The 24,413-nt window shown below is 44.8% G+C and overlaps 1 protein-coding gene across 1 annotated transcript in view; it reads right to left on the bottom strand.

Annotated features, from left to right (window-relative positions):
* UNC5C (unc-5 netrin receptor C) overlaps positions 1–21,028 on the bottom strand; it is a 269,375-nt gene extending 248,347 nt beyond the window's left edge. Inside the window, exon 1 of the mRNA XM_072861768.1 lies at positions 20,905–21,028. Within this exon, the coding sequence (XP_072717869.1) occupies positions 20,905–21,028 (124 nt within the window). The remainder of the gene's footprint in view (positions 1–20,904) is intronic.
* Between the last annotated feature and the right edge of the window lie 3,385 nt (positions 21,029–24,413).

A 24,413-nucleotide genomic window follows, 5' to 3' on the forward strand; every position in this document is an offset into this window, starting at 1 on the left:
ACCCTTATTCTTTGTGTTATTTATACATGAAAACAAAAGGGAACATGCCTGCCTGGCGCTCTTTGATTCACTTACATCCTGCAATGCATTTGAGACATATAGTTCAGGTAATCCTGCAGTTTTCTTACAGTATCTCAGAAGGTTACTCCAGCTGGTTTCTGGGGGTGCTCCCACCCAGGGAGACCCAAGCAATGGATTTTCTAGATACATCTTCCAAAGGAGGAAATAAAGAGAGCCTAAAGTACTGCAGATCTCTGTCCTCTTGTGCAGACATAATTTCATAAACACCAGAGCCTGAACGGTCATTACGCAAAATCCAAACCAGTAACAGAACACGTAACATGACTTAAAAAATACAAAAAGGAGAATTGACTTGTACCTGTTTTATGAGCTGAGGAATGCTGCAACATCTAGACCCCAGTTTCATGACAGCTAATGAAGGTGCAAGAGCCAAGCTAAAGACCACTTCTGTGTTTTGGGATGTATCTCTATACAGCCTGATTTTGTAGTGCTCTGAAGGAGACTGGAGCTCCAGAACAGGAAGCAAAGCCATTCACCCTCTGGGCACAGGCAAAGTCTTGACCTGCTACGTGATGCCCCTCTGGCACCTCCAGACCAGCATCGCTAGCCCATTCCGCCCTCTCCAAATACAACCGGTGCCTGACACAGGGGCAAAGCAAGGGCACTTCTCTTGAATAACTTCACCAAGACCCTGAGGGGCTTCCAGCTGTGCAGATTTGAAGCATGCAGCATTGCGGTGTGGCTCCTTCGTGTGAAGCCCGGCATAGCCACCCACCCGAGCGCAGCCCCCACAGGGCACGGGGGCAGTGGTAGAGCTGCACCCCTTCACCTTCACTGCTAAAACCATCTCAGAAATGCTCTGGGAAGACCGTCCATCCGATGGGGAGAAAAGGAGGCTCTTAGGAGGGCAGTGAGTAACAGAAAAGCCATGTGAGGGGTGTCATTAGAGTCGCACAAACTCGCGCACTTAGGTGAGGAGGGAGAGAACCACATGGCAGGGAGCAAACCAGGGAGGGCTGGTCCTCAGAGGCACCGGCACAGCAGGACCAATGGCTCTGCAGAACAGGGCTCCTCCAACCAGGCTTCTGCAGCCAGCTGCTGTTCTCACCGCAGGTCCATGGAGCCAAAAAACAGGATTAGGAGCCCCATTCCTAATTTTGTCTGTACCAGCAGCTTGCTGACTACCTGATGAGGACGAGCAGCAAAGACGAGGTGGGCCAGCAGCAGCTAGGCAGGTCACAAATCAGAGTGTGGTGTAAAAACCCAGCGCCCGCTTCCTACGTTCTCCATGGCCTTTTGATGGAAACAAGCAACACCAGCCATTTTCATACCACAAATTACTTCCATGTTTTCTGTGAGCCCACCAGAGGGGAATTCCTGTGTCTGCTCACTCCCCAGTGCTGCCTCCTGCTCCTCTGGTTTCCATCTAAAAATGGAGATAATTATACTTGTCTCTCTGCGATATGTTTTTCCTACTGCAAATAAAAATGCGCAACATTCGCTCAAAGGCTTCTGAGCTTCTGATGAGCGTGATCTGAGATTTCACTATGCAAAGGCATCCTTTCTCAGGGGGCATTAGCTTTGTACTGCATAGCCAAGATGGCCTTCATTAATTTAAGTGGTATAAAAAGAAAATATGTTTAAGAAAATAATGTGGAATGAAATAATACATTGAAAACTCTTCCCAAATTTTATTATGAATAGTTTTTAAGTTAGTGGATAATTTTTTAATCCAATGTATCATGTTTAATGTTCTACAAAGCCAAATCCATAGATACCACCAGCTCTTTACATTTCTTCGTCTCTTAGCATAATATACTGGGTCAAGTGTGACTACTGTTTATTTTAACTTTGCAAAATAGATCCCAGCTTCATATTTTTGAGAAAGATTGGTCCCTTTTGGTACATTTCCAGAATAAATCCTGCCTGTTCTTTTAAAGTGGGATAGACTCTTGACATACCACCATTGTGACTGTGGAAGGCATTTCTGGCACACGTAATGAGTGATTGACTTCCCTGCTTGTTTTCATAGTGATAAATATGTGGTACCATTACGCAGGAAAACAAAGTATTCCCAAAAAATCTTTGCTAAGCACATTTTGGTGTTAATGGGTTAGTATAGATACATCATGCTCTCTTTCTGTGCTAAGAGTTATTTTATTCCGTGAAATTCACTCACTCCCACGTAATTCAAACGCCAAAATGGAACATTGTATTTTCCCTTTTCTGCACATGTAAAAAGAGCAGGCAATCTTGCCAAGGTTAACTATACAATCTTGTTAGGATTCTATAGATTTCATTAATGCCTCATAAAAGAGAATCAATAAAACTCCTTGCACGCCGATATAAAAAAATGACCTTTCGATTTACTCTTTAAGATACGAAAAAAAGAAACGTAATCAATAGACATCATCAAAACTTCTCTGATGAGAGCTCCTGCAATTGGGAGTTTAGATTAAGAATTCTTCAGAGAAGTTATGTTCCTGCTCTGAACTCCTTCCTAAGGGACTGTTCCTGATCCTATTGGGAAACTGTGGTGGGACTACTCATTTTAGGCCACAACCTTGCAAAGCTGCATATTAGAGGCATGGGATCACTCACACACTGAAACGCAGATGCTTGCAGAAGTGTCGTCACACTTCAAAGGTTAATAGGACTGCTCACGAGAGAAAGGATTTTTACAGAACTGTGCCTTTACTCCCATTTCTGCTTTAAATTTTCCTTTGACATTTTTCCACAGGTATGAAACACCACAATGCTTAAATTGACTTTGTTGGTTCTTTTTATGTAATTTATAGCTTAGCGTACCCAGCAAACACACCAAAATGACACCTATCTCAGCATCCCAACAGGAGAGTCACTGATAGCAAATGGCTCTGCCCTGGCAGCAGCGTTAGCACTCGAAAACAAGGGCCTGATCCATGGCCTTTTCACTGAGGCTTTCCAGCTATTTTGCTCCAAATTCCTCACTCAGACAGCTTGTGGGATCCCATTTTATGTTGCCTTTGGTATTACAGTTTCCTCTTGTATTTGAAGATAATAAAGACCCTCTGATATCTTTTTTAGTGGCTAGATAGACCAATTCAGAAGTTGGTTCTAAGTGCTCTCCTCCCACTTCTGCAAGATTTCTCACATGGATAAGGAACAGCCTCACATAAAAAAATCCAATCAAACCAAACAACAACAAGAGGTAACCGGGTGGCAATGTTAATTTTTTGTCTTGTTTTTAAAGTACCTCTGTTACTTAATATGCCTCACAGCCACAATATCATAGCTAGTTCATATAGATAATGACACATTTATTTAAAAAAACCGCAAAACTTAAATTCATGTGACTTTTCTTTTGGTTTTCAAGGAGTTCGTCCTCACTGCTTGCCTCAGCTCATACCAAATCATCTTCCAGCCTGAAGCGAGGATCCTGAGGTCTTTCCCAAAGCAGCATTTGCCTCTTCAAACATTACTCTGGCACTTCTTTATGGGCACCTGCTGCTGGCAATTCCCAGCCCGTCTCCTAACTGCTTCCCCTGTTTTATGTCAGGGCCACATTCAGTCCACTCGACTGCAAACAACTACTGGTGTGAGACGACTGCATGGCCCCTCGGGGACATTAGGCTGGACCAGTCTGCTTTGTGCGTGCTGGTGTCCTAACAAAATGGAGCATTTTCTTTATCACTGTCTTCCCTTTCTTGCCTCAAGTAGCATCATGCATAACATGCTTTGGTAACATGCTTTAAACAGACCGCCTGCGCGCATTTGTGTCTGTCTTGTGGTTTTGAACTGGCTAGCAAATACATACTACTCTGCTCCCCAAACATATTTTTTATTTAGCTGGAGGATCAAAACACCGCCTTTCTCCAGCCTCAAATCCCACAGATAAGTTTGTTCCCATCCCAAGTTTTCATGCCGGAGAAAAGAATGTTTAGTCTATACCTTGTGTTTATAAACATGTATTTTGGGGGAAAAGAGGATGCTTTAACTCCTCTACACAGTGCAGTATTTGTCTTACCACCCAGGAAAATAAAAATAAATACTGTAGTGTATTCAAAACCCCTAATTCTCCAAATAAATGTATTTTTTCCACTGTTACTAATTAATATTTGAAACTGCTAATCCTAACAGGTCGATTTTTGTATGTTTTAATTTTCCATTGCCTACTTTGAGAGAAGACAATGAGGAAAATCGAGTTTTATTTTTGTAAATATCCTCTAAGATGATCAAAAGTGAGCGGTCATTGCCACAACTAGAAAGACAGCCTTGACAGTACAGAGACCTGCTGAGAAAAGTTCATCTCAGGTTTTGATCAGAAGTAGGGTGATGTTCTCAGAGCAAACAACTGCAGAGAGCGGGGGCAATGGGAACATACAGCCTTTTCATTTTAATTACTAAGTCTTTGCAGAGGCTTTGCATCAGTGGGGTGGTGGGTGGCTGCAAAAACTTCCAAAGAAAATTTTCTTTTTAAAAAATAAAAAGCCCAAAACAACCTGTAGGCATAAACCAGCATTTTACCCAATAATTGCCATTCTAGATGCCTATCTTTTCTTTAGGCTCTCTTAAATGGGACAAGATACAAACATTTTCCTCCTCATTTTAGCAGCAAAGAATCTCTTTGTTAACACCGGGATTGCTCTCTGATGTACTCTGCAGTGTCTGCTCCTCTCTTTCCATTTTTTTAAAAGCATTCTTAGAGTCATGGAGATTTTTTCTGTCCAAACAGACCAGATAAAAATCTCTCCACCATGAATACAGTCTTACAGAAATGGTAACTGTTAACAACCCTCAGCTGGTGCAGAACTGAGGCACTCCCTGAACTTGGGGAAGCTGTGTTGGTTTACACAAAATGAGAGGTTCAGCTGCAAACACATTTTGTGAAGGCCAGCTCTTCCACTTAGAAAGTTCACCTACCCAAGCATAATCGGAAGTTTCAAAACTTAGAGCCTGTGGGCTGAAATTTATTAGGAACAGATGGGGCTAAGTGGCATACACAATTTACCTGTGCACCTAAACACAGTTACATATATTTATAAGCATAAATAAACCAGCTGGTATCCATTTCCTCGCTAATCCAAACACCTTTGGCCTTCTCAAATTCCAGACCTACACTGCTACAACTACTTGGTTTTCATACACACAGGTGATACCTGGTGGCCCTCAAGTCATGAAAATTCAGTGTTGCACAAATTCTCGTTAATAATTTTGGCTCCTATAGGAAGACTCATGCTGCCGATTAGATCATGGCAGCAGCTGAAATCTAAACGTCACATCACCTAAAAGGAAACAGCCCATCATTTGATAAACAACCCAGAGCACAAGTCAGAAGAACTGAATTTTGAAGCTAGGGCTATTGTCAGGTAAGCTCTTTACCCTTGCAGGTAAGTGTATCTTCCCAAATAACATTTCATGGTCAGTAAGACATTTCCTTGGCAAGAGACCTGCATGAGCCTTTAAGCTGGGTTTGTGGGAAGGAAACACGTAGGCTTACATAAGTTATTTCAGTCCAGAAATTCCTTGTGGTTAGGTAATTATATATACTAATAACTTCCCAATGACAGTGTCTGGATGCAGCCTGCACATACACATAACAAAGCAATTTAATATTGTTCATGCACTGCAATGTTCTCTAGCAGTGACTCACACTTCAGTGCAAGTTCTCATAGTACAGAAAACTAAGAATTGAGACATCAGCTTTCCAAAATCAAAGTACTGCATTTAGGAACCCCTGTGATCTCTGTAGAGACAACAACTTGCTACAAACTTTATAGTAACATCTTTGCAAATCATACCTCTGTATTCCTAGGTGCCCATAGGATGTTGATAGGGACGCTTGATAATGATCACAAAATGATGACACCACGTGTTATTATACTGATCAAAATATACTGATGTATCTTAAAATACTGACCATCTAAAAGCAAGGCAAAGTTACATGAAATCTGATCATTAAAGAGAATGTTTTGTTGTTTGGTTTTAAGGACTGCCTTAAGCAAAACCTTCCCTGGTACATTTATTTTCTAATACACACAAGTGATAATAAATAGGCCAGTATTTGTATACATTTTTCAGATGTATTTATATTTCAGAAAACAAGCAATACAACAGTTTTTACCTTGCACTGGTAAAGAGTGGGTAAGAGTTACTTTGCTCAAACTAAACTTCAGTAGCCAACAAAAAGTAATAGTGTTTTAAGATTAACTTTGACCTTACGGACCATGTGACAAATACAACTCCCCACTAATGTACTTCCATGGAAGTGCTAAAGTCCATGGCTCAAAACAAGGAACTTTGACAAGAGCAACCAGACCATCTTTCTTTAGATGCACACAGAGAAGCAACAGAAAAAGAAGCAAGTACACTAGAAAATCCGTACATTTTTTTTAGTCAAACAAGAAGCCTTTTCATAACTTGGGAGTCAGAAATGCATTTGTATAAGCCCACCAAATTCCAAAATGCCTAGATATTGTAACAGCAGAAACCTTGGGAAAATCCTGTTAAAGTTGGACATGTCACTGAATGATGACACAATCGGAACATCCCAAAAGTTTTGCTTGATACAGGCTTTTGCTTGCATAAATGACCTCGACTAACTTCAGAAAATATTAATGGCAGCTTAGTGTCCTAGTTATGCCACAGATCTTCATCTGCCTCCTACCAAAAAAAACCCTCTGCTGAGCCACTTAAACTGCTTTTCCCCTGCTCTGGTGTGGGTCATTCCCATGGGCCGCAGTCCCTCATGATAAACCTGCTCCAGCCTGGGCTCTCCAGGGGCTGCAGGGGGATCTCAGCTCCAGCACCTGGAGCACCTCATCCTCCTCCTCCTCCTCACAGGGGCCACCCCTCCAGACCCCGCTGCCAACGCATGGGCACTTGCACCCCGTGCAGGGGAGCAACCGAGACTCCCTGCAGTTTCTGTCTGTCCTGTGCGCAGGGGCTCCCTTTGCACAGACGCACACCTCGGGGAGCTGAACACATCCACAGGCTTTGTTCACCCCTTCGAGGAGGTAGGAAAAAAACCTCCTGCAACATTTCGCAATGTTATCGCCTACCTGATAAAAATTTTTAGTTGTGCCTTTTATTTTGGGGGCTGGGGTCCAAAGCTTGAGAGGCTCATGGCTTGGAGGAGACAGCATTCATGAAGGAGCCTGGCACAGTTTTGGAGACTAATAATTTCTTCAGAGAGCGCAATGGCCAAAACATTTGAAAATTTATGTCAACTTTAGTGAGGGAATCCAACTGCAGAACAAGGGTAAAAAATCCCCAAAGTGAACATTTTTCAAATTTGTCTTTCAAAATAGTACTTTGGTTATTTTATTTCTTATTTTGTTTTAGAGGTTAAAGAACATTCACAAGTAAACTAAAATTGCAAAATGTTTTGTTTTACACAACTGTGTTTCAGGGTCTTTGTTTGGGAGAGGGGAAAATGACTTGAGGGATGATTATAAATCTTTTCCTGAAATTTCAAGGCCTTCCGCGGAACTGGACAAACTACACGCACAGTCCTAACTCACAAAGACGGTTTACTAGCCTCATGCAACCTCAAATATGCTGCAGTAGACAGACTATCAGTCTCCTTTTCCTCCTTTGATTTAAATACAGGCTCAAAGCCTTCCCAGAAAGAGGGGGCCCAGCACATAACACAGTCTCGTAGGTCCCCCAGCACTCCACTACAAACCTGGCTCCTGGTCACCTTCGCTTTTCACAGCCCTTTGGGCGCCTGAATTAGCTGTATAACCAGCTGCTTCTAACAGTTCTGTGCATGTGTTTCAGGCTTACTATACAATATACGACATCCAGACAGATAAAAAGAGTAAAACTTTGAGAAAGACAAAGAGTATTGGCACTGCAATGCCTTTTCCAATGAAAAATATTCACGGCTGCATTAGAGCAATTGTCCCGTGCCAATGTGAACGGCATCATTTTGTTAGCTCCAGCATAATTCAATTATATAATTCTCCCAGCTCATGAATGTGCATGTATTTACTTTTTTATAGTCAAATACAATAATGATTTTTTTAATAACTTTCAGGCAAAGTAGTGCAAGAGAATAGGAAAGAACATATGTGAAAAGTCACTTTTGACCTATGTTTTATCCTTAAAACCCAAAAGTGGATTCAGTATTAAAATCAAAGCACTCCAAGTATATTGTGAAATATTTACAACTGTTATTGCTGCCTGATTTATGTGTGCTAGAGACCAGATTATTCAGCCTGGTTTCACAAGCAATATGTTAGTAAACAGGATTTTGTTTGGCAATTATATTAAACATGTCCACATAAACTTGGAATTAATTACAAACAGTATTTTACTGTACTTGATAAAAGCACTAAGCAGCAAGAACTAATGATGGCAAAAAGGTCTTCTCTCATTTTCAGTAAAGCTTTCCATGTGAAAATCTGTCAACATGAAAAAGTTACTGCTTGTAATTAAAACCAGGCTTTAGTTCAGTAACATGTTTACATGTTGTGTTCCAGAAGGGGAAAAAAATTAAATTGAATTATTCTCCTTAAACCCTGTGGTTCGCAAGCACACGATCTGCTCTGGGCATGCTACTGATATCAACTCCTTCAGCTTGGGAAGACAAAAAATTCAAGTTCAGCCTCATGACACATTCGAGAGCTTTGCACTACTAACACAGTTTGTTAAGAGTTTAAGTGAGCCCTCCAGATGTGTTTGCAAGATTTTTGCAGGGGGTATGTCTACCCACATCAGGCATTTAAGCTCTACTCCTGTCAGTACTTGTACAAGGTTTCACTAATGGACGGATAATAGCAAAGAGCAGGCGGAGGAGGTTACAGTAATACTTCACTGTACTTGGGAGCATGTCAGTAAGCGACTAATTACCCCTCTGTTTCCAGCTCTCACATTAACTTACTAAGCAACCCTTCGCCTGTCTCCGCAATGGCTTTGTAGCACAAGATCTATTTTCAAAGCAGACTTCAAAGTGACTTTTCAGAATTAGACCAGTTGCCAAAGCGGGTGCTAAACCGTGCTTCAGTGGGTCCCAAGACTGCAGTACTAGGACCTCAGTCTGCCGGTTGCTTTTGAAGATGAATAACAAGTTCATCACCTGTCACGCTTCTCTTTACCAAGCATGCACCATTTTTTCACCGTACTTCTCAACCCTCTTTTTGATGCACTGAGATGGGTAGATGCTATTTGCTGCACCAATGGTTAACTAGAATGTAAGGCCATAGGCATACAAACACTATCTTGACCAGTTTAAATGTTTTCACACTACTGTAATGAGACAGATTTCCTAAATAGCCAGCAAATAACCTGTTTTTTTCCATGGCAACCCAGTGCTCCACATGACAAAGCATCTTACTGCCTTCAGTAGAAACTTTTCTTGAACAAGGTCATAATGTATTTAACGATAAAGAACAAACCAGAGAAGCAGCTCTGTGGTTATCCTGTGTTACAGAAGCCTGTACACTAGATTTGCTAATCTAGCTTTAATTCAGAAACCTGACACACTTTGCTTTTCTTGTAACCATTTTTGTTTCTTGTTAATGCAACCAGATGGTAACTTCAGTTTGATTACAATTCTCCCTACTTTAATGTGAACTCTTCATCTTACTACTATCAGATGACATTTGCTTTCCTTAATGTACATAGTTTTAGAAAAATTACAGAAGTGCTATTGCTGCATTACATGAAAAATTCCAATGTACATTTAGCTGACATAGCATCAGCTGCTGTTTAAACTGGGCTTAGCTAATGGACTTTTAATGTCAGTGGGGTTATGTGCAGTTACTGGCTATTAGCAGGAATGGGCCCTTTCTATAAAAATCACTTTTCCTCAAGTGTGTTGTTTGAACATTCCTTCCTCTGATTTAGTGACTGTCACCAAATAGAAAACAAATGCAAGGACGCTGGAATCTACTGTTATCTTTAAAACCAACTTAACCTCAGCCCAGCCTCCACGAGCGAAATATGTGTTCTGCATTGGTACTAGCGGATATAAAACTTTAAAGACAAAAGACTGAATTTTCCTTGTCTTGCTCCAGTGAGTAAATCCCAAGCAATCCAGTGAAACTAATCAGACAGAAAGCAAAATTTTATCGAAGTACTGCCATCAATTGATTTCCCTAAGAGAAAGGATCTTTGCAATGAAATCAAGTACTCATAAAACAAGCTCATCAGTAAAACATAGCAGATGAATAGTCCACGCAATGTCACTTTGTCATTTTAATTCAGTTTTCTTTGCAAATGTTTCTTATAAATGCAAATTTAAGACTTTCCTCTCGAGACTACAAAATGATAGAAATGTTTACAAAGCAAGTAAGTAAATTAGGACTGACTTTTTTTTTTTAAGATTTTGAAGGTTTTATCTAATAGCTTTACTACACAGAATTAATATATAACACTTAGCAACAAAAAATAAAGGATAAAAATATGCATACAGAAATAGTGCAGGACAAGCAAAGGACAAAAGGTAGCAGGAGCAGAACAATTTTGCCTTTTCCAATACTCGTGAAAGGCACATGGCACTTCTCATTCTACTGCTTAAACCAGGATAATAATTGCTTTTGTTACCAGCTACCAGGTTGCATTTCTAACTCAAGCCTTCGAAGCCCATGCTTTTAGTAGTAGAGGTCTTCAGTTAAAAAAAAGACTGATTGCTGAGGCAGGAAATTGCCACACATTTGTATGTAATAGATATTTATGTGGATATCTGCCTACAGTTGGTGACATTTGGCTGTCAGTGTTGTTGACCCAAGAGAAAAACATCTACCTGGAAAAATCTCACCAACACGTTTTCAAGTGAGGCACTGTGTTAATCTCTCTACAGCAAAGAGCCACATTGCTACACCTAAGGAAAATGGAAAGCCAGAAAATTATTCAAATTATTGAGCTTAAAAAAAAAACAACACACCACCACAACAAAACTTGCCAGCAAAAAAGGTGAGATCAAGGTCCGTCCATCCTGCACTCTCACTCTACCGTGTCGACGTATTTTTAACACAGAACCAGATCAGCTTCTGACATGTGCTGGCTTTGAAGTTAATGGAGCTATATTTGTTGGTGGTCATAACCTGGCCTTGTATAGTGTAAGTCTATCCTTGGTATAAGCACTAGGGATTTAATAAAACAAAAGGAAACCAATAGTAAACTGACACGTCCCAGCACTGAAGTTTCTAGCTACAAAATTTCTAGTTACTCAGGAACTAAGAAATTAGGAACTTCCTATTTGCTACAGCACAGCTATTTTACATGAGGAAGATAAGGAAAAGCAGCACTCACATTCTTGCCAGCAGAGATCTGCTGCATAAGAAGATTGCTGCAAAAATGCAAAAATTTGAGCAAGAAACCGAAAAAGTTACCCTCACCTTCAGAAACTGGTGAGGAAGCAGAAAGGAAGTCCCTAAAGCTACATTTCCAACGTCTGCATGAAAAGAATTTGTAATGGGGATGATGACTTGCCAAAAACTAGTGCAGCTTTGGGGCCAGAAAGCTTAGAGCAAGGAATACTAGTAGTTCATGAGCCAATTCAGTGAGATTGTCAGTGAACGACACTGGTACAAGGGCACATTCACCACCATTTAATTGCAGCCCCATCCCTTAACTGGACAGACTTCTAGTTTCCATAATCAACTCTGATTTCCACATCTGAAGTGACTGAGTTTGACAGGGGAAACTTTATCTCCTCCTAGTCGAAAGCACCATGGAGTTTTGTCCTAATCCTAAAATAAAGGCTTGCACAGCAGAGGTTTCTTTATAGCCTCATCTGACTGCAGACAACCCAAAATTTCAGTCTGGACACCTCACCATTACCCTGTCCGCCCCAGCTATTCACCGCTAGTCACGGCCACTCATCTTTTGTATGTGTAGAGCTGCAGAGTAACCAGGCAGACACAGGAAGTCGTCGATGTTGTAGGGAAAGGTGAGAGGAATACATCTGTGCTAACTCGGTGAGCAACTGGCAAAACTAGGAGATATATTAATGAAAGAGAAAATTAATTCAGAGTAAGGCGGTGTGCATGTCTGTACTCTGAATGACTCCCGGTAATTACCTGCGCTACAGTCAGTGTAGGTAAATCCAATGCATGTGAGAGCAGAATTAGTCTCGCTTGCTATTCTGTCCCACTTCTTATTCCTCGATTTCAGTATGACTGAACTGCAATTAACCTCATTCAGTGAGACCATATTATTATTTTTGCTTACTATGTAAACTTTCCAGTATAACCACATATGTTGGGACTGGATAAGACACGCGATGTATTTAAACAATAAATAAATGCACCATGTCATAAGAGTGCAGCAATTCATGTTCCAGCCATTATTTTAGCAAATTTGTGGTTGGAAGATAGCTCTCGAAGAAGCTTTGAATTACTAATAATCCTGTGGTGATCACTTTTCACTGCCTGACGTGAAATGCACTAAATTCAAGCAAAGAAATGTCTGGGGAACAACTATCAGTTCAAACAAGTTTCCAAAACGGCTGCGATAGAGTCAACCTCTTTTGACAGATCATTCAAGGCTTACTTGCACATTTCCTTGTATCTAGCTGATGAAATCCAAGATTTCTCAAACAATCACATCCAGCGCTCAGGGGACCAAGAAAAATGCAAGCTTTCCTTTTTCTCAAAGGATACACCATTAATCCACAGAGCTTAACATTTCAACCTCTCACTCAATATGAGACTAAGAAATAAAGCTACTTTACTTCTTGAAAATAACTAAAAAGGTATTGGCAGGAGCTACCTAACAAGAAAATGCTCAGCTGTTGCCAGGCCAGTAAAACCCACCCGAGCTCCTTAGCATTATTGTTGATAATGTTACCTCAACAAGAGAAAAAAAGATACTGATTTAATTGCCTAGGCAACCTCATAGCTTTTACGACTCGTAAGGCAACAGGGTCCTTTGGAGCCTAAGTTGTTCATTCAGATGAATGAAGTACAGTTGAATAAGATAGTCCTGAACTGCAGACTAAACCCAAACGAAACAAAATAACCCATGGCAGTGATCCTTATTCCATTTACAACAGTGCCACAGTCATCTGCTGGATCAGCTCTTGCTCCCTCCAAATTCAGGATAACACTGTCGATTTCACTGCGCAAAGCGAATCCTCCCAAACCACCTGCCACCGTAAAGTCAGAGCTTCCAGGAAGCATCCCTATTTCTCAGCAACCGCATATGGGTTTGCCCTTCGTCTTTTACACATTTTTCTAGACACCAGCAGATATAAAGAAACCATTAGTGAGACCCAACAAATTCGACATTGGGAAAGAACCCGAGAGCCTTCAACACAGCATTCCCTCCACAGCATCCATCTTTGGGATTGTCAGACAAGAAGGAGGATGGACTTGAGCACCAAACGGTCTCGGGCACTCCCTCCCACTCGGGCACAGCCTTGAGCTCACATTTCGGCTTCCTTACACGTTTGCTCTGAACCCTTAGGCAATTCCCCTTATATCGCTCCACCAAATAGAGATAAATACAGCTGTCTTCCCAATCCAGCAAGATGGATTAAAGTTTAAACAGCTAATGCAACGCGACAAATGAGAACCTCCCATTGTCTCCAGCAACACAAATGTGTAGCAAAGCTATCCTAAAGACGCAACTGCAGATGTCCCCCATGGGAGGTATCACCAGCTGAGACGAGCATGCACAGCTTCTTGGCTGCCTCTTCCTGTCCTGCCTGTGTAGGACTCATAACGAAGGAAAGTGAGAATTTGGGGAGGCGCTGATGCACTGCAGCATCACATACTGACACAGGGGATGGCCCTACCTTGCTGGGATTACTGCACAGTCATGCAAGCTAGAGCAGCGCTGCTCCTATTTGGGGAATAGCAAAGGTACTCACCTAAATCTAGCATTGCCTGCCCTTCCCTGGCAGCCTTAAGGGCATGTCTGGCACCACTGAGAGAATCTGGGTCTCTATCTCAATCTGCATCACAGTCAAATCAGTGTGACTTAAAAAATAAATAAATAAAAGAAGAGCAAGACCTAGAAATTGCTGTAAATATATGCCTTAACCAGTGCTTAACCAGGATTGTAAGTCAAGTTTAACAGTGAGGTTTTTCACTAGGCTGGTTGAAACATATGGAAAAATGTAAGTGGAAATGAAAACTGTTATTGTCGGAAGACTTTACAACTTTAAACTTTTTCATTTTCACTGAAAACCTAAGAGATTTTCAGAGAGCGTAAGTAGAAAGAGTTTGGCCAGTGAAGTAAATATTTGAAGCTTTATCGACTTTTTCACTAAAATAACTTAATCCTTTCTGGTTTTTATTAAGGTTTCATGTTTTTTTCCAACCTCTCCCCAGCAAATAAACAAAAAGGACTTTTTTTTTTCCCAAAAAAATTTTCCATGTTGATAAAAAGGACATTTTTAAGTGAAACTATTTTTGCATGAAGCTTTTCTTCCCCAGACTCAACTTGTAGATAATAATGTGCCAGGCTACAAAGGGACTCCCTAAAACCCAGCATTTGATGAATTAGGAGGAAATCCCATGTTTCCTACTTAACATACGTGTGATTTGGGATGGAGTTATAAAAGCAAACAGGAAGCTGTTCTAGCGATGACTACCTAGGGGGAAAGCTGTATGCAAGCATCTCTGAGTTACCGAAAGCTGGGAAACCTCTGGCAGCTCTTGCCCGCTGCTCTGACTTGCTGCGCCTCACTTGTGCGTGGTGTTTGTACGAGCAGAGCCAGCCTCGAGGAAAGCAACTGGAACACAACTACAGTTTGGGGCTTTCTTCTACCTTCTCTGGCTACCGTGCACGCCCACGGCTCACAGTCAGCTTTATGCTACATCCTTACCCAAGAAAGACGAATCTAAATACAAAAACCACAACCGATGCTCTGCAAAATGTTTAAGCAGACCTATCACAAAAACAATGACAATACTAAATAAATCCTCTCCCCATCACACTGCTGGAGTTTGGGGTCGGAGTATCTGCAGATGACCCCATTAAACTAAACACAGGGAAACAAAGTACGTGCAAAATTAAGGGGAATTTTGTTGTTCCTATTTGTTTGACGTAAGCTTCTTTATAACCATTTCCTTTTAGCATAATTTCAAATGCTTGCTTACAAATTATGCAAATTAAGTCTTTCTTTGGATACAGTTTGCCTCCCAGAAGACTTAATACCATTTCCTTCAGATCGCCTCTTGGATAATGTTATGATGGAAAGCTCCAGGGGCGCCTGCTCCTGAGACTGGACTCTACCGAGCACACGCAATAAATCACTTAAAACACCACCATCCCTTCAGTCCTTGGAAGCAGTTACCACTGAACTGTGCCTCTGTACAACATTATTCTGCCGCTGTGTTGATGGAGGTTGTAGCCAACTGGAAAACCACTGCTTGTCTCTTACTCCTCGCTTTTAATCCTTGACTTACGCTTTAAAAGCTTGCGCTGTTTTATACCTCCAAGTCAAACGTGAAAGCAAAGATGGCTAATGAAAACGACAGGCGATGTAATTACTGCTTTATTGGCACCGATGCCAAGATCGCTGCCTGCTAAACTTGAATACCTCCACTGGGTGGCTAAAAAGATGTGCACTTCACAAACTAGCACAACCCTCTCCCCACTCGAAAGGGAGGAAAGAGGGAACGGGAAAGGGAATGCCATATTTTCCTATAGAGTGTTATATGAAACATATTGCATAGGCAGAGCACCCACGATTAAATTAACTTTTATTTCAAAGATAGCCTCCAGTGATGTGTTTTCAATGACAAACCAATGATCTGAGAATGTGAGACTCACATTGAGCCGAATCCTCTTTGACTAAATCACAGCAAACTGTTCACTACTTTGAGCAATGCAAATTTACCTAGGAATTCCCCTTTGCAACAGCAATTAAAATATTTTTTTCTGGTAAGCTGCAAAAGCAACTTTTGTGCCTTTTTCCAGAAAAAGTAACCAGAACTGATTCCTCAAAAGTCCAATGATTTAAAATCCAGAAAGACACCAGAAAGCAACAAAAATAGCCATACACTACAAAACGGGTTACTCCAAACAAGATTACTTAGCTGGTAGCACGAAATAAATGTAGCGTCACTTTTCAAAGTACAGCTCTTCTTAGTATTTTACATATAGACAAAACTCCGGTCGTATACTGTACAGAAATACTCAATTGTTTTCCTAGTCAGCCTGGGCTCCTCTCACCTTCCATGGGAACTGACGTTACTTTGCATCCTATTCAACTGAACTGGACAGACTGTGCCTCAAAACACCACTCTTCAACTTGCACAAAAATCAAGATATTTACTTGAAAATGTCTAATAAATATAATCCACATTTTCTCCTCTCTTGCTGCGCAGACCAGCCATGGAACTGATTTGCCTGGCCTTGGCACAGAGTTGTATTCCTGTTTTCAGACGTACTGTATTTGGAAAATTAAATTAGGAAAATCTTTTTAATATGGTTAATGCTGTTTCCTGTTTCTGACTTTGGATGTCACACACAAAGCTAGTCCCAAAATATAGTGAATAATCAGGGTGTGAGACCATTACCAAAGAAAAAAAGAAAGAAAAATAGTTGTGTGATGAATGATCCACGTAAAATGATTAAATGTAAATATGCACAGCAATTGTGGAAATGTTTAGATACAGTCAGGCATTCTTACTGTACAGAAGAATAAATGACACTGACAGTAATGCTGAAAAGCCATCAGAAGGGGGCTGTATTTGATGTATATACTTTTTTTCATAACTGTTGCAACCAGCTCCTGGAGACTGGAGCCGGAGGAAGAGGAGCCCAGATTCTGGCTTCCGTGTTCCCGGGGAGGAATCCCTCCTCCACAGACAGATCCATCCACTTCATTTTCATCCTGCTTAAATTGCACCTCAGTCAGCAAAGGAAACCCGGTGGCTGCTTTGCTTTCAGCGAAGCCTGCTGCAGTACTAAAATGCTACTCAGGGCCAGTATGGGCTATGACATCCAGCCCAAACTCGTCCACATCACTGAAATCTGCCAGAGCACATCGCTTTAATACAAATTAATGTTCCGAGTGGGTTTATCCATTCACAACAAAATACTACTTGGCCCTCGCTTTACTAATACAAATACTACTACACCCACATGATCATATACAAACGGCCCACTGATGCATCAAGATAATTAAGTCCTTTCCCCCCCTTTTTTCAACAAGATGCGTTTAGGTATTTAATTACGAAGTGCATCCCCAAAAGGTTAGTACATTCACATGTTGTATTTCACTTTTTCCGCACCAAGCATTTTCAAACCGCTGCTGTTGCTAACACAGACTATGCTGGGGCAAGACAAATATCTGCACATATGGCTCTTTTACAGTTTTCTTCTTAAATTATCACTTTGATTTAATTGGGTTTGAGGGGTTAAGCATAAAAAAATGTACTCTTTTGTTGTAAAGGAACAACTGAAACAAAAACTCATTAATATGCAGTCCCTTTAGCTTTTCTATCCATCTCTTATGCCATCATTATTAGCCCATAAAGCTGTCTGAACCATGCTTGTCACTACAGATAGATAGCCTGACCCTCCCTCTTAACCCACCTACCCCCCAAAAAGGTGGGGGCCTCAGTTCTTTGAACAGTTTTAATACCCAAAGATGGAAGGGGGAGGGAGGTGGAGAAGTAGGGAGGCACCAGGGCTGAAACCCAGTAACCCAGTCTCTGCCGACTGAAGAGCCAAAGGAAAAGTTGCTCTTATGGGAGGTGGCACTGAAATGCCGGGCAGGGGTAGGTGCTTGGGTCCGGGGGGGGTTGCTCTTTCTCTCACAGTTTGGGACATTTGAATTCTCATTCTGATGTAGCTCATTGTAGAGGTATAATGAACGCAGCGAACGCCAGATCAGAGTTGATTCTGGCTTGATAATCGCTCTGGCCCCATTCACCCCACTTGGAGAATTAAGGGCTGTCTCTATCATTGTGGCCATTTCCTGTTCTCTCCTGATAACAGCGGAAAAATACTTAGACAGCTTCAGATAAGAAGATAAGAAATGCTAATAAAACAAAAAGTGTATTTAGCTTTGCTGAGAAGCTCACAGGAGAATGCTGAGATGCAGCGATATGAATCTCTCTACTAGGGAGTGTGGGGGTTGGCCCACCAACTACTCAGTTAATGAATTTATTTTCCACAAGGCAATGGAAAACGAAGGCATGAAAGCAGAAGCCCCAGCAATGCTCACGGCCTCCTTAGGCTGCTTCAAAACATAAAGATGGCTGGGGAATGGAGAAGAAAAGCAAAACAAGAAATAATACTAGCAGCAAGCACTGGAAAAAATGTACACGCCCTCTTTCCCTTCCCTTCCCTTCCTCCCATTACTAAATCGTAACTGTGTTTGCTGTATGAAGTCACCACTTTAAGTTTTTTTCTCCTTTTCAAGGTATCACAAAGGAAGATTTAAATTTTTTGCACAATTAAAACCAAGTCAGCTGGCTCCAGACTCACTGAAAATCAGAAGACCTAGTCCTGTTTGTAGTGTAACTTCCACGTGTCCTATTTCTATTGCTCTCAAAGGAATGCAACTGAAAAGACTAGAGGGGTGTTTCCATTTTGAAGGAGATGGACTGAATGGAGGATGCCTTTGGAAAAAGAAGTTGGGTAAGAATCATTTCAAGGTTCACGCATTTTTGGAAACATATAAATAAAACGGAGGGAAAACTTTGCCCGGTGCTATATGATGAGAAAACTTCCTGAAGAGGGCATAGTAAAACTGTTGATTCATTGCCTCACTGAAGCACCACATACACATACATGAAGATCCCCACAGCAAACACCAATCAGAAAATCCCTCTGCTCTGGGAAAGATGCCAAAGCCAGGTCTGCACCCAAATTCTGTGCCTGGTCCTAACAAATGGGAAATAAAAATAAAAGCCTACATGGCTTTTATTTTTGGAAAAACAAGTCCAAGACGAATTACTATATCCCAACCACATTCCCTGGATTTTCCACTCTTGTGAAAGTTTATCACACACCGCACAACGGGAAGCGTTGCTGAAGAGCTCTCTGTCCCTTTCTGGGTAGGTGAGCACACCTGTGTCCTGTGACAGGTCCCACACTCGTGCCGCCCTCCGCAGCATAGGCGCAGGGGCCCTGGCTCCTCTCCCCTCGTGGCATTTCTGCCCCACAGCGTTGTGTTATGGAGGCTATGCGTGGAAAGGAGAAACCATCTGAAAGCGTGGGGTATGCCCTGTGGCACCGAAATGTGTGCTCTGAAACAGCCGAAGGCAGGGCATCCTCCCTTCCCCGCTCAGGCCATCTGTCATGTGAATTACCCGTGTCCTGCCAGCAGAGCGGGCAGGCTCCTTTCTGCTCCAGGTCCAGCTACCTGAGAGATCTTTCCTCTTCAGCACCGCCCCATCTACACAGACTGATATATACCCACTGACATCTAGGTCTACGTGCACATGGTACTATTAAAACCTTTAAATACATAACATCAAAGCTGTCCTATCTCGAACATTGAACGGACCAGTGAAAGGAAACGATGGTACACAAGACACAGAAGAAACGTGACACGATGCATAAGGGATTTTTGTACTCTCGTTCTCTGCTACCCCCTTTTCATGACCAGGTTTCTGATCTTCCTGCACGATAAACGCCCTGTATGGGCGAGGAAACATGACTCTGAGGATGGAGAAAGTATCAGCGGGAAATGAATTAGCACCATTACATGTACAGACATGATGTGCAGTGCATCCAGCCCGGCAGCAAGCCTACGGCTCCCGAAAGCCTGCCAGGGGCACCGGGAGTCAAAGCAACCAGCACCGCTCTCCTGTCAGAAAGGCCATAGAGGAGTGCACTTTGTAATGGCTAGAGGAGAGCACGGGGCCAGATCTGTGCAGTCGCCTCAAGTGCCTCTCCGCAGAGATGACGGGGGGGAAAACCAAGCGTTCTTCCACTTGTGTTATGCTAACAACTCCAAATCAAAGCTTTGGTGCTTATTATTATTTCTTGGTGGCATATATGGAGGGAAAAAAAAAACCCAAAAACCAAAGAAACCCCAGCTTCTAAAATTCCTTTTCTCTTGTTAACCATACAACCAGGATTTCCAAGTGCTTTAAGGAACCCGCACATCCTTGCTGTGCGCAGCTCTGCCCACATGCAGCAGCAACCTCTCTCCCGCTCCAGCACTGAGGAGGTTGTAGAAAAGTATTTCCCAGCAAAAGCCACCCATTTCCACTTTAGGTCTAACTCCTGGGAAGAGAGAAGAAAAGCACCGAGAAAGTTTATCCGGCATCAGCTTGCAGGAGCAAAAGCCTCCTGCTGTGGCTGTCTGCCGGGTGGGTGACACACTGAGCCAGGGCTCTTTGTGATGCTCTCAAGACATCGCTAAACACGCACTGAGAAGCAAGACATTTTCACTTGGAAAGGGGAATTTATACATGGGCTACGGGGAAAACAGATCTAGATGTACTCCAGAACCCCCGACAAGGGAGGTTAAAGAGAAGAAAAAATAAGCAGAAACACGGTAACTCCCCTCGGGTGTATCATGTTTTAGGCACGAAGAAGGAGGGCACGGGGGGGAGATGCGGGGCTCACGAATGACCGTCGCCTGCAGAGCCCCGGGGCACGGCTGTGCCGCTGCAGAGGGACACCCGCCTCGCACCTGCCCTTCCCACGCACCTTGCCAGCCCTCCGGGGCGCACCGCCGCCGCTCCCCCGGCCCGGAGGGCGGCCGGCGGGGCTCCTTCGGCCCGAAGCCCCCGCTCCGGTCTCGGCGCCCCGCTTGAGGACGGAGTGCAGGGAAACGCCTGTCCCGGCCAGGCTCAGCAACCACAGACCCGACCCGGCGGGGGCGACCGGAGCCCCCAGACCCCGGCGGGGGCCGTGCATGCGGGGGAATGCGCTGCTTGCACATAGCGCACAGAAAAAAAATCGCGGCATAAATTCGCATTTTCAGCCCGCACCCGGAGGGCGCCCCGGCCCCTCTCCATCCACCCCCCGCCTTACCTTGCGCCGCGGAGCCGGGGCGGCTGGCCCCCAGGACGGCCAGGGCGGGGAGCACCACGGTCTGCAGCAGGTATCCCAGTCCCAGCCCGCAGCGGGCCGCCGTCCCCTCCAGCCCCTTCCCCATGGCCGGCGCAGGGGGCGAGTCGCGCAGAGCCGCGGAGCTTTCCTGTGCCGCCTCTGCCTCCGCCAGCCCCGTCCCACCGCCGGGCGCGGAGGGGCGCGGAGAGGCGCGGAGCCCCCGCGAGGCGCTCAGGCTGCGCGGGGGGCGGCGGGGCGAGGGGCAGCGCTCGTAGCGGGGGGGCAGGGGCGCTGCATGGCCCCGCGGAGGGGCGCGGAGCGGCGCGGAGCCCGGCGGAGCGCTGCCTTCTTCCCGCGGGCGGCTCGGCGCGGCTGCCTCCACCCCGGGGGTGGGCGGGGGCCGGGGCCGGGGCCGGGGCCGGGGCTGGGGCTGGGGAGAGGGGGCTGCGCCGGCCGCCTGCGATAAAATGCGAGCCGGAGCGAGGAGCAGACCCAGAGGGAAGGGGGCGGGGGAGGCTGGGAGACACCCGCTGCAGAACCGGCCCCCTTTCGCCTCCCCCGCCCGCGCCCCCTGCGCGCACACCCGCGGGCACACTCGCACGCAGATGCTAGTGCACACACGTGCACGCATGCACACGCACACGCACACGCAAACACGCACTCACACCCCCCCTCCCCAGCTCACCCGGGCCGTGCAGCCGGGAGAAGCCCCGGGAGCCGGGGCTGCGCTGGCCGGACCCCGCTGCACCCGTGGCTCTCGTCCCCACGCCGTCCCTGCGGGCCCGACACCCCCACACACCTGCGGGGCTCTGGGGGGCCAGGGCCGTCCTTAGGGAGCCACAGAATGCCGGGTGGAGGAGCCCCATGCTGGCCGGGGGCACCCGTCTGCTCCCACAAGCAGCGGGGGTGGGGGGCAGGGGGCGAGGCAGCACCAGGAGGGGTGTCGGAGAACCCCCCATCCCCGGGGAACGTCTCCCCATTTGCGCCCCAGGGTCTCTCTGTTAAGGCTGGGGTTGCTCCCTGCCAGACCTTACCCTCCCACCCTCCTTACACCCCCAAAAAGCTCTCCATTAGCCTCTGCCTTCACCACTCGCCCACCAAATCTCACTCGGCGGGATGGCAGTGCCCGCATCTCAGGTTTGCAGCTCAACCAGTGCTCGCTTGGGTTTTACTGTTGCTTTCTGGGGCTTGTTTTGTTTTGTTGTTTGGTTTTTTAAAGTTGCCTTTCCCTTTGCAGAGCCCAGGCAGGCTGTCGCCGGCGGGGACCAGCCCGACCCAGCTACTCACGCCAGGCTTTGCCAATTCCAGGGGGCTGCGGCCCCACAGCCCTCCCCACCCCATGGTACTCCAGGGAGCATCACCTCCTCCAGCCCCGAAGCTCCCCCGAGCAGGGCTGCATGCAAGGTGCGGCTGGGATCTTCCCAGACACGCTGGCTTTGCCTCCCGCCCCGGCAGGAAAACCGTAGCAGCGCTGCTGATGCTGCAGGAGCGTTTCCCAGGGGCCACAGGAGCTGCCTGCCCCAGGGAGGCTCCGTCCCCCGCCCCCTGACTTTAATGCCCTTCCCAGGGAATTACCCCCACCGTTCCCATCTCGGGGTTTGGAGGGGGCGGCGGAGGGGGGATGTTCTCCTCCACAGCAGCTGACACAAAGCTACAGCGCGACAGGAAAGCAACGTTTCTTTTTTTGTACAGGCACAGAGCAAGAAAAAGGGGCAGATTTTGTTCTGGGCGGTGCACCTGGGTACACCTGGAAGGTGTCCCGGGCAGGGTGAGTTTCAAGCCCAACAGGCTGATTTAGCCGGTAACTCTAAGCAGTGCTCTCCAACTAGAGCACTCCAGCTCTCCATCTCCTGGCTGTACTACATCTTTTCAGGGGGCAAGTCCCGTCCACTTCAAACACTATGGCATAGTTCAGAAAACATTAAGGCTCCACCGTAACCCGCGAGTTAAGTCCTGAGGCTGTATAAGCAGTGGAAAGGAAACTCTCAACTTGTAGCCACGTTCAAAGGGGAATGTGGCCCCCAAACAAGAGCTTTTTTGATTGCATGCACTCTTCACATCGATCCCTGACCTTATGCTCCCTAGCCTTATGTCTCAGGTTGGTAGTCAACAGAGCAGCTCCCCATATATGATGTTTGTTCGCCTGTTTTGTTGTAACTCTGTGAGTTGGGAGCATGTCTCATTTGTTGGGTATTTACTGTTTCCCCTGTGCTAGGGGAAACTTTGCCGAGGCAAGAAAAGAGACCCCTGAAAGATGTCACATGTGGAAGATGTATTCGTTGCAGCAGCAGCTGATGGGCTCATCTAGTGCCATGAGGGATGGGGGAGGGAGGGCTTGCTTCTCCATTAAATGGAGTTAATTTATTTTTGATGTTTTGGGGCTTCCCAGGAGTAATACCTATAGTTCCAGGCTTAGTTTCTAGTTAGTAGCTTAGTGACCTCATTAAATAGGTCCATCCCAATTTCAAGATGATGTCCCTGCAGCCCTACCCAGGGATCCCTGGTGGCTGCCAACCCGTCAGCCTCTCTGCCCTGGAGTAGGTGCATGCGGGAGCATTGCTGCTTCACAGCCGTGACAGAAGTGATGATATGGGGACGGCAAGCTCTTGGCTTGGGGAGAAAGCAAGTCTTCTCCCAATACCCAAGGTGTGGTGGACAACAGAGGAACAAGGGTGCTGCAGCCTGAGGTGTTTGGTAATCAGTTTTCTACTGGAAGTAGATATACCTCGACCTGGAGAAGATGGTTCAAGCAACAGCAACAAATAGCTAAATAGGGGTCTTCTCTGGAAAACATGCTTTCAAATCCTTCTGTGCTCCATTATGCATGACAGAGGGTATCCAAGGATGCTCCATGTGCCTACAACACAGAGCTTCCTCAGACGTCCTCCAAGCACTGACAAATGACACTTGTGCCTGGGCCATCCCTAATGCCACCACGCTGGATTTTGCCCATTCAGGAGCCAGTCTGTCCCAAGGGCCCTTTCTCCCTATGAGATAAGCAGAATTATTAGCCCAGCTTAATAAATTTCAGATTCGACACAGGAGTTAAAGGACTGAAATAATTCAGGGATTTGGGATTAGAAATTGCAAATTGCCTGGGTTAATTCCAAAAGTGTTTTTTTTTCCCTGATAGAACCTGGCTGGGGAGGTGTTTTCCCAGCTGTTTGAAAAGTTAGAGACTAAAAGTACATGTAATGTAAGTTTATCTTTTTGTCACCCTTAATGTCCTTAAAAATCATTGCATACCCTTCATAAACTCATCTGAATAAAATATTAATCTCCAATTTTCATACTTAGACAAAAATATCATGTGTCAAACAGTTTGCATTGAAAAGTGGATTTAGCAGCCTAACAGGTGTTGCTTTAGCTAGTTTTTCAGGTAAGTTCAAGAAATTGCAACTCCAAATTAGATACCCACAGTAAGTGACTATAAAATCTAGGGTGACATTTAATGTTTCTGTGTAACTTGTGTACTGAAGGGTTTGTTTGTT

The sequence above is a fragment of the Ciconia boyciana genome, chromosome 5 (assembly GCF_034638445.1).
Source record: "Ciconia boyciana chromosome 5, ASM3463844v1, whole genome shotgun sequence".
Taxonomy (NCBI): Eukaryota; Metazoa; Chordata; class Aves; order Ciconiiformes; family Ciconiidae; genus Ciconia; species Ciconia boyciana.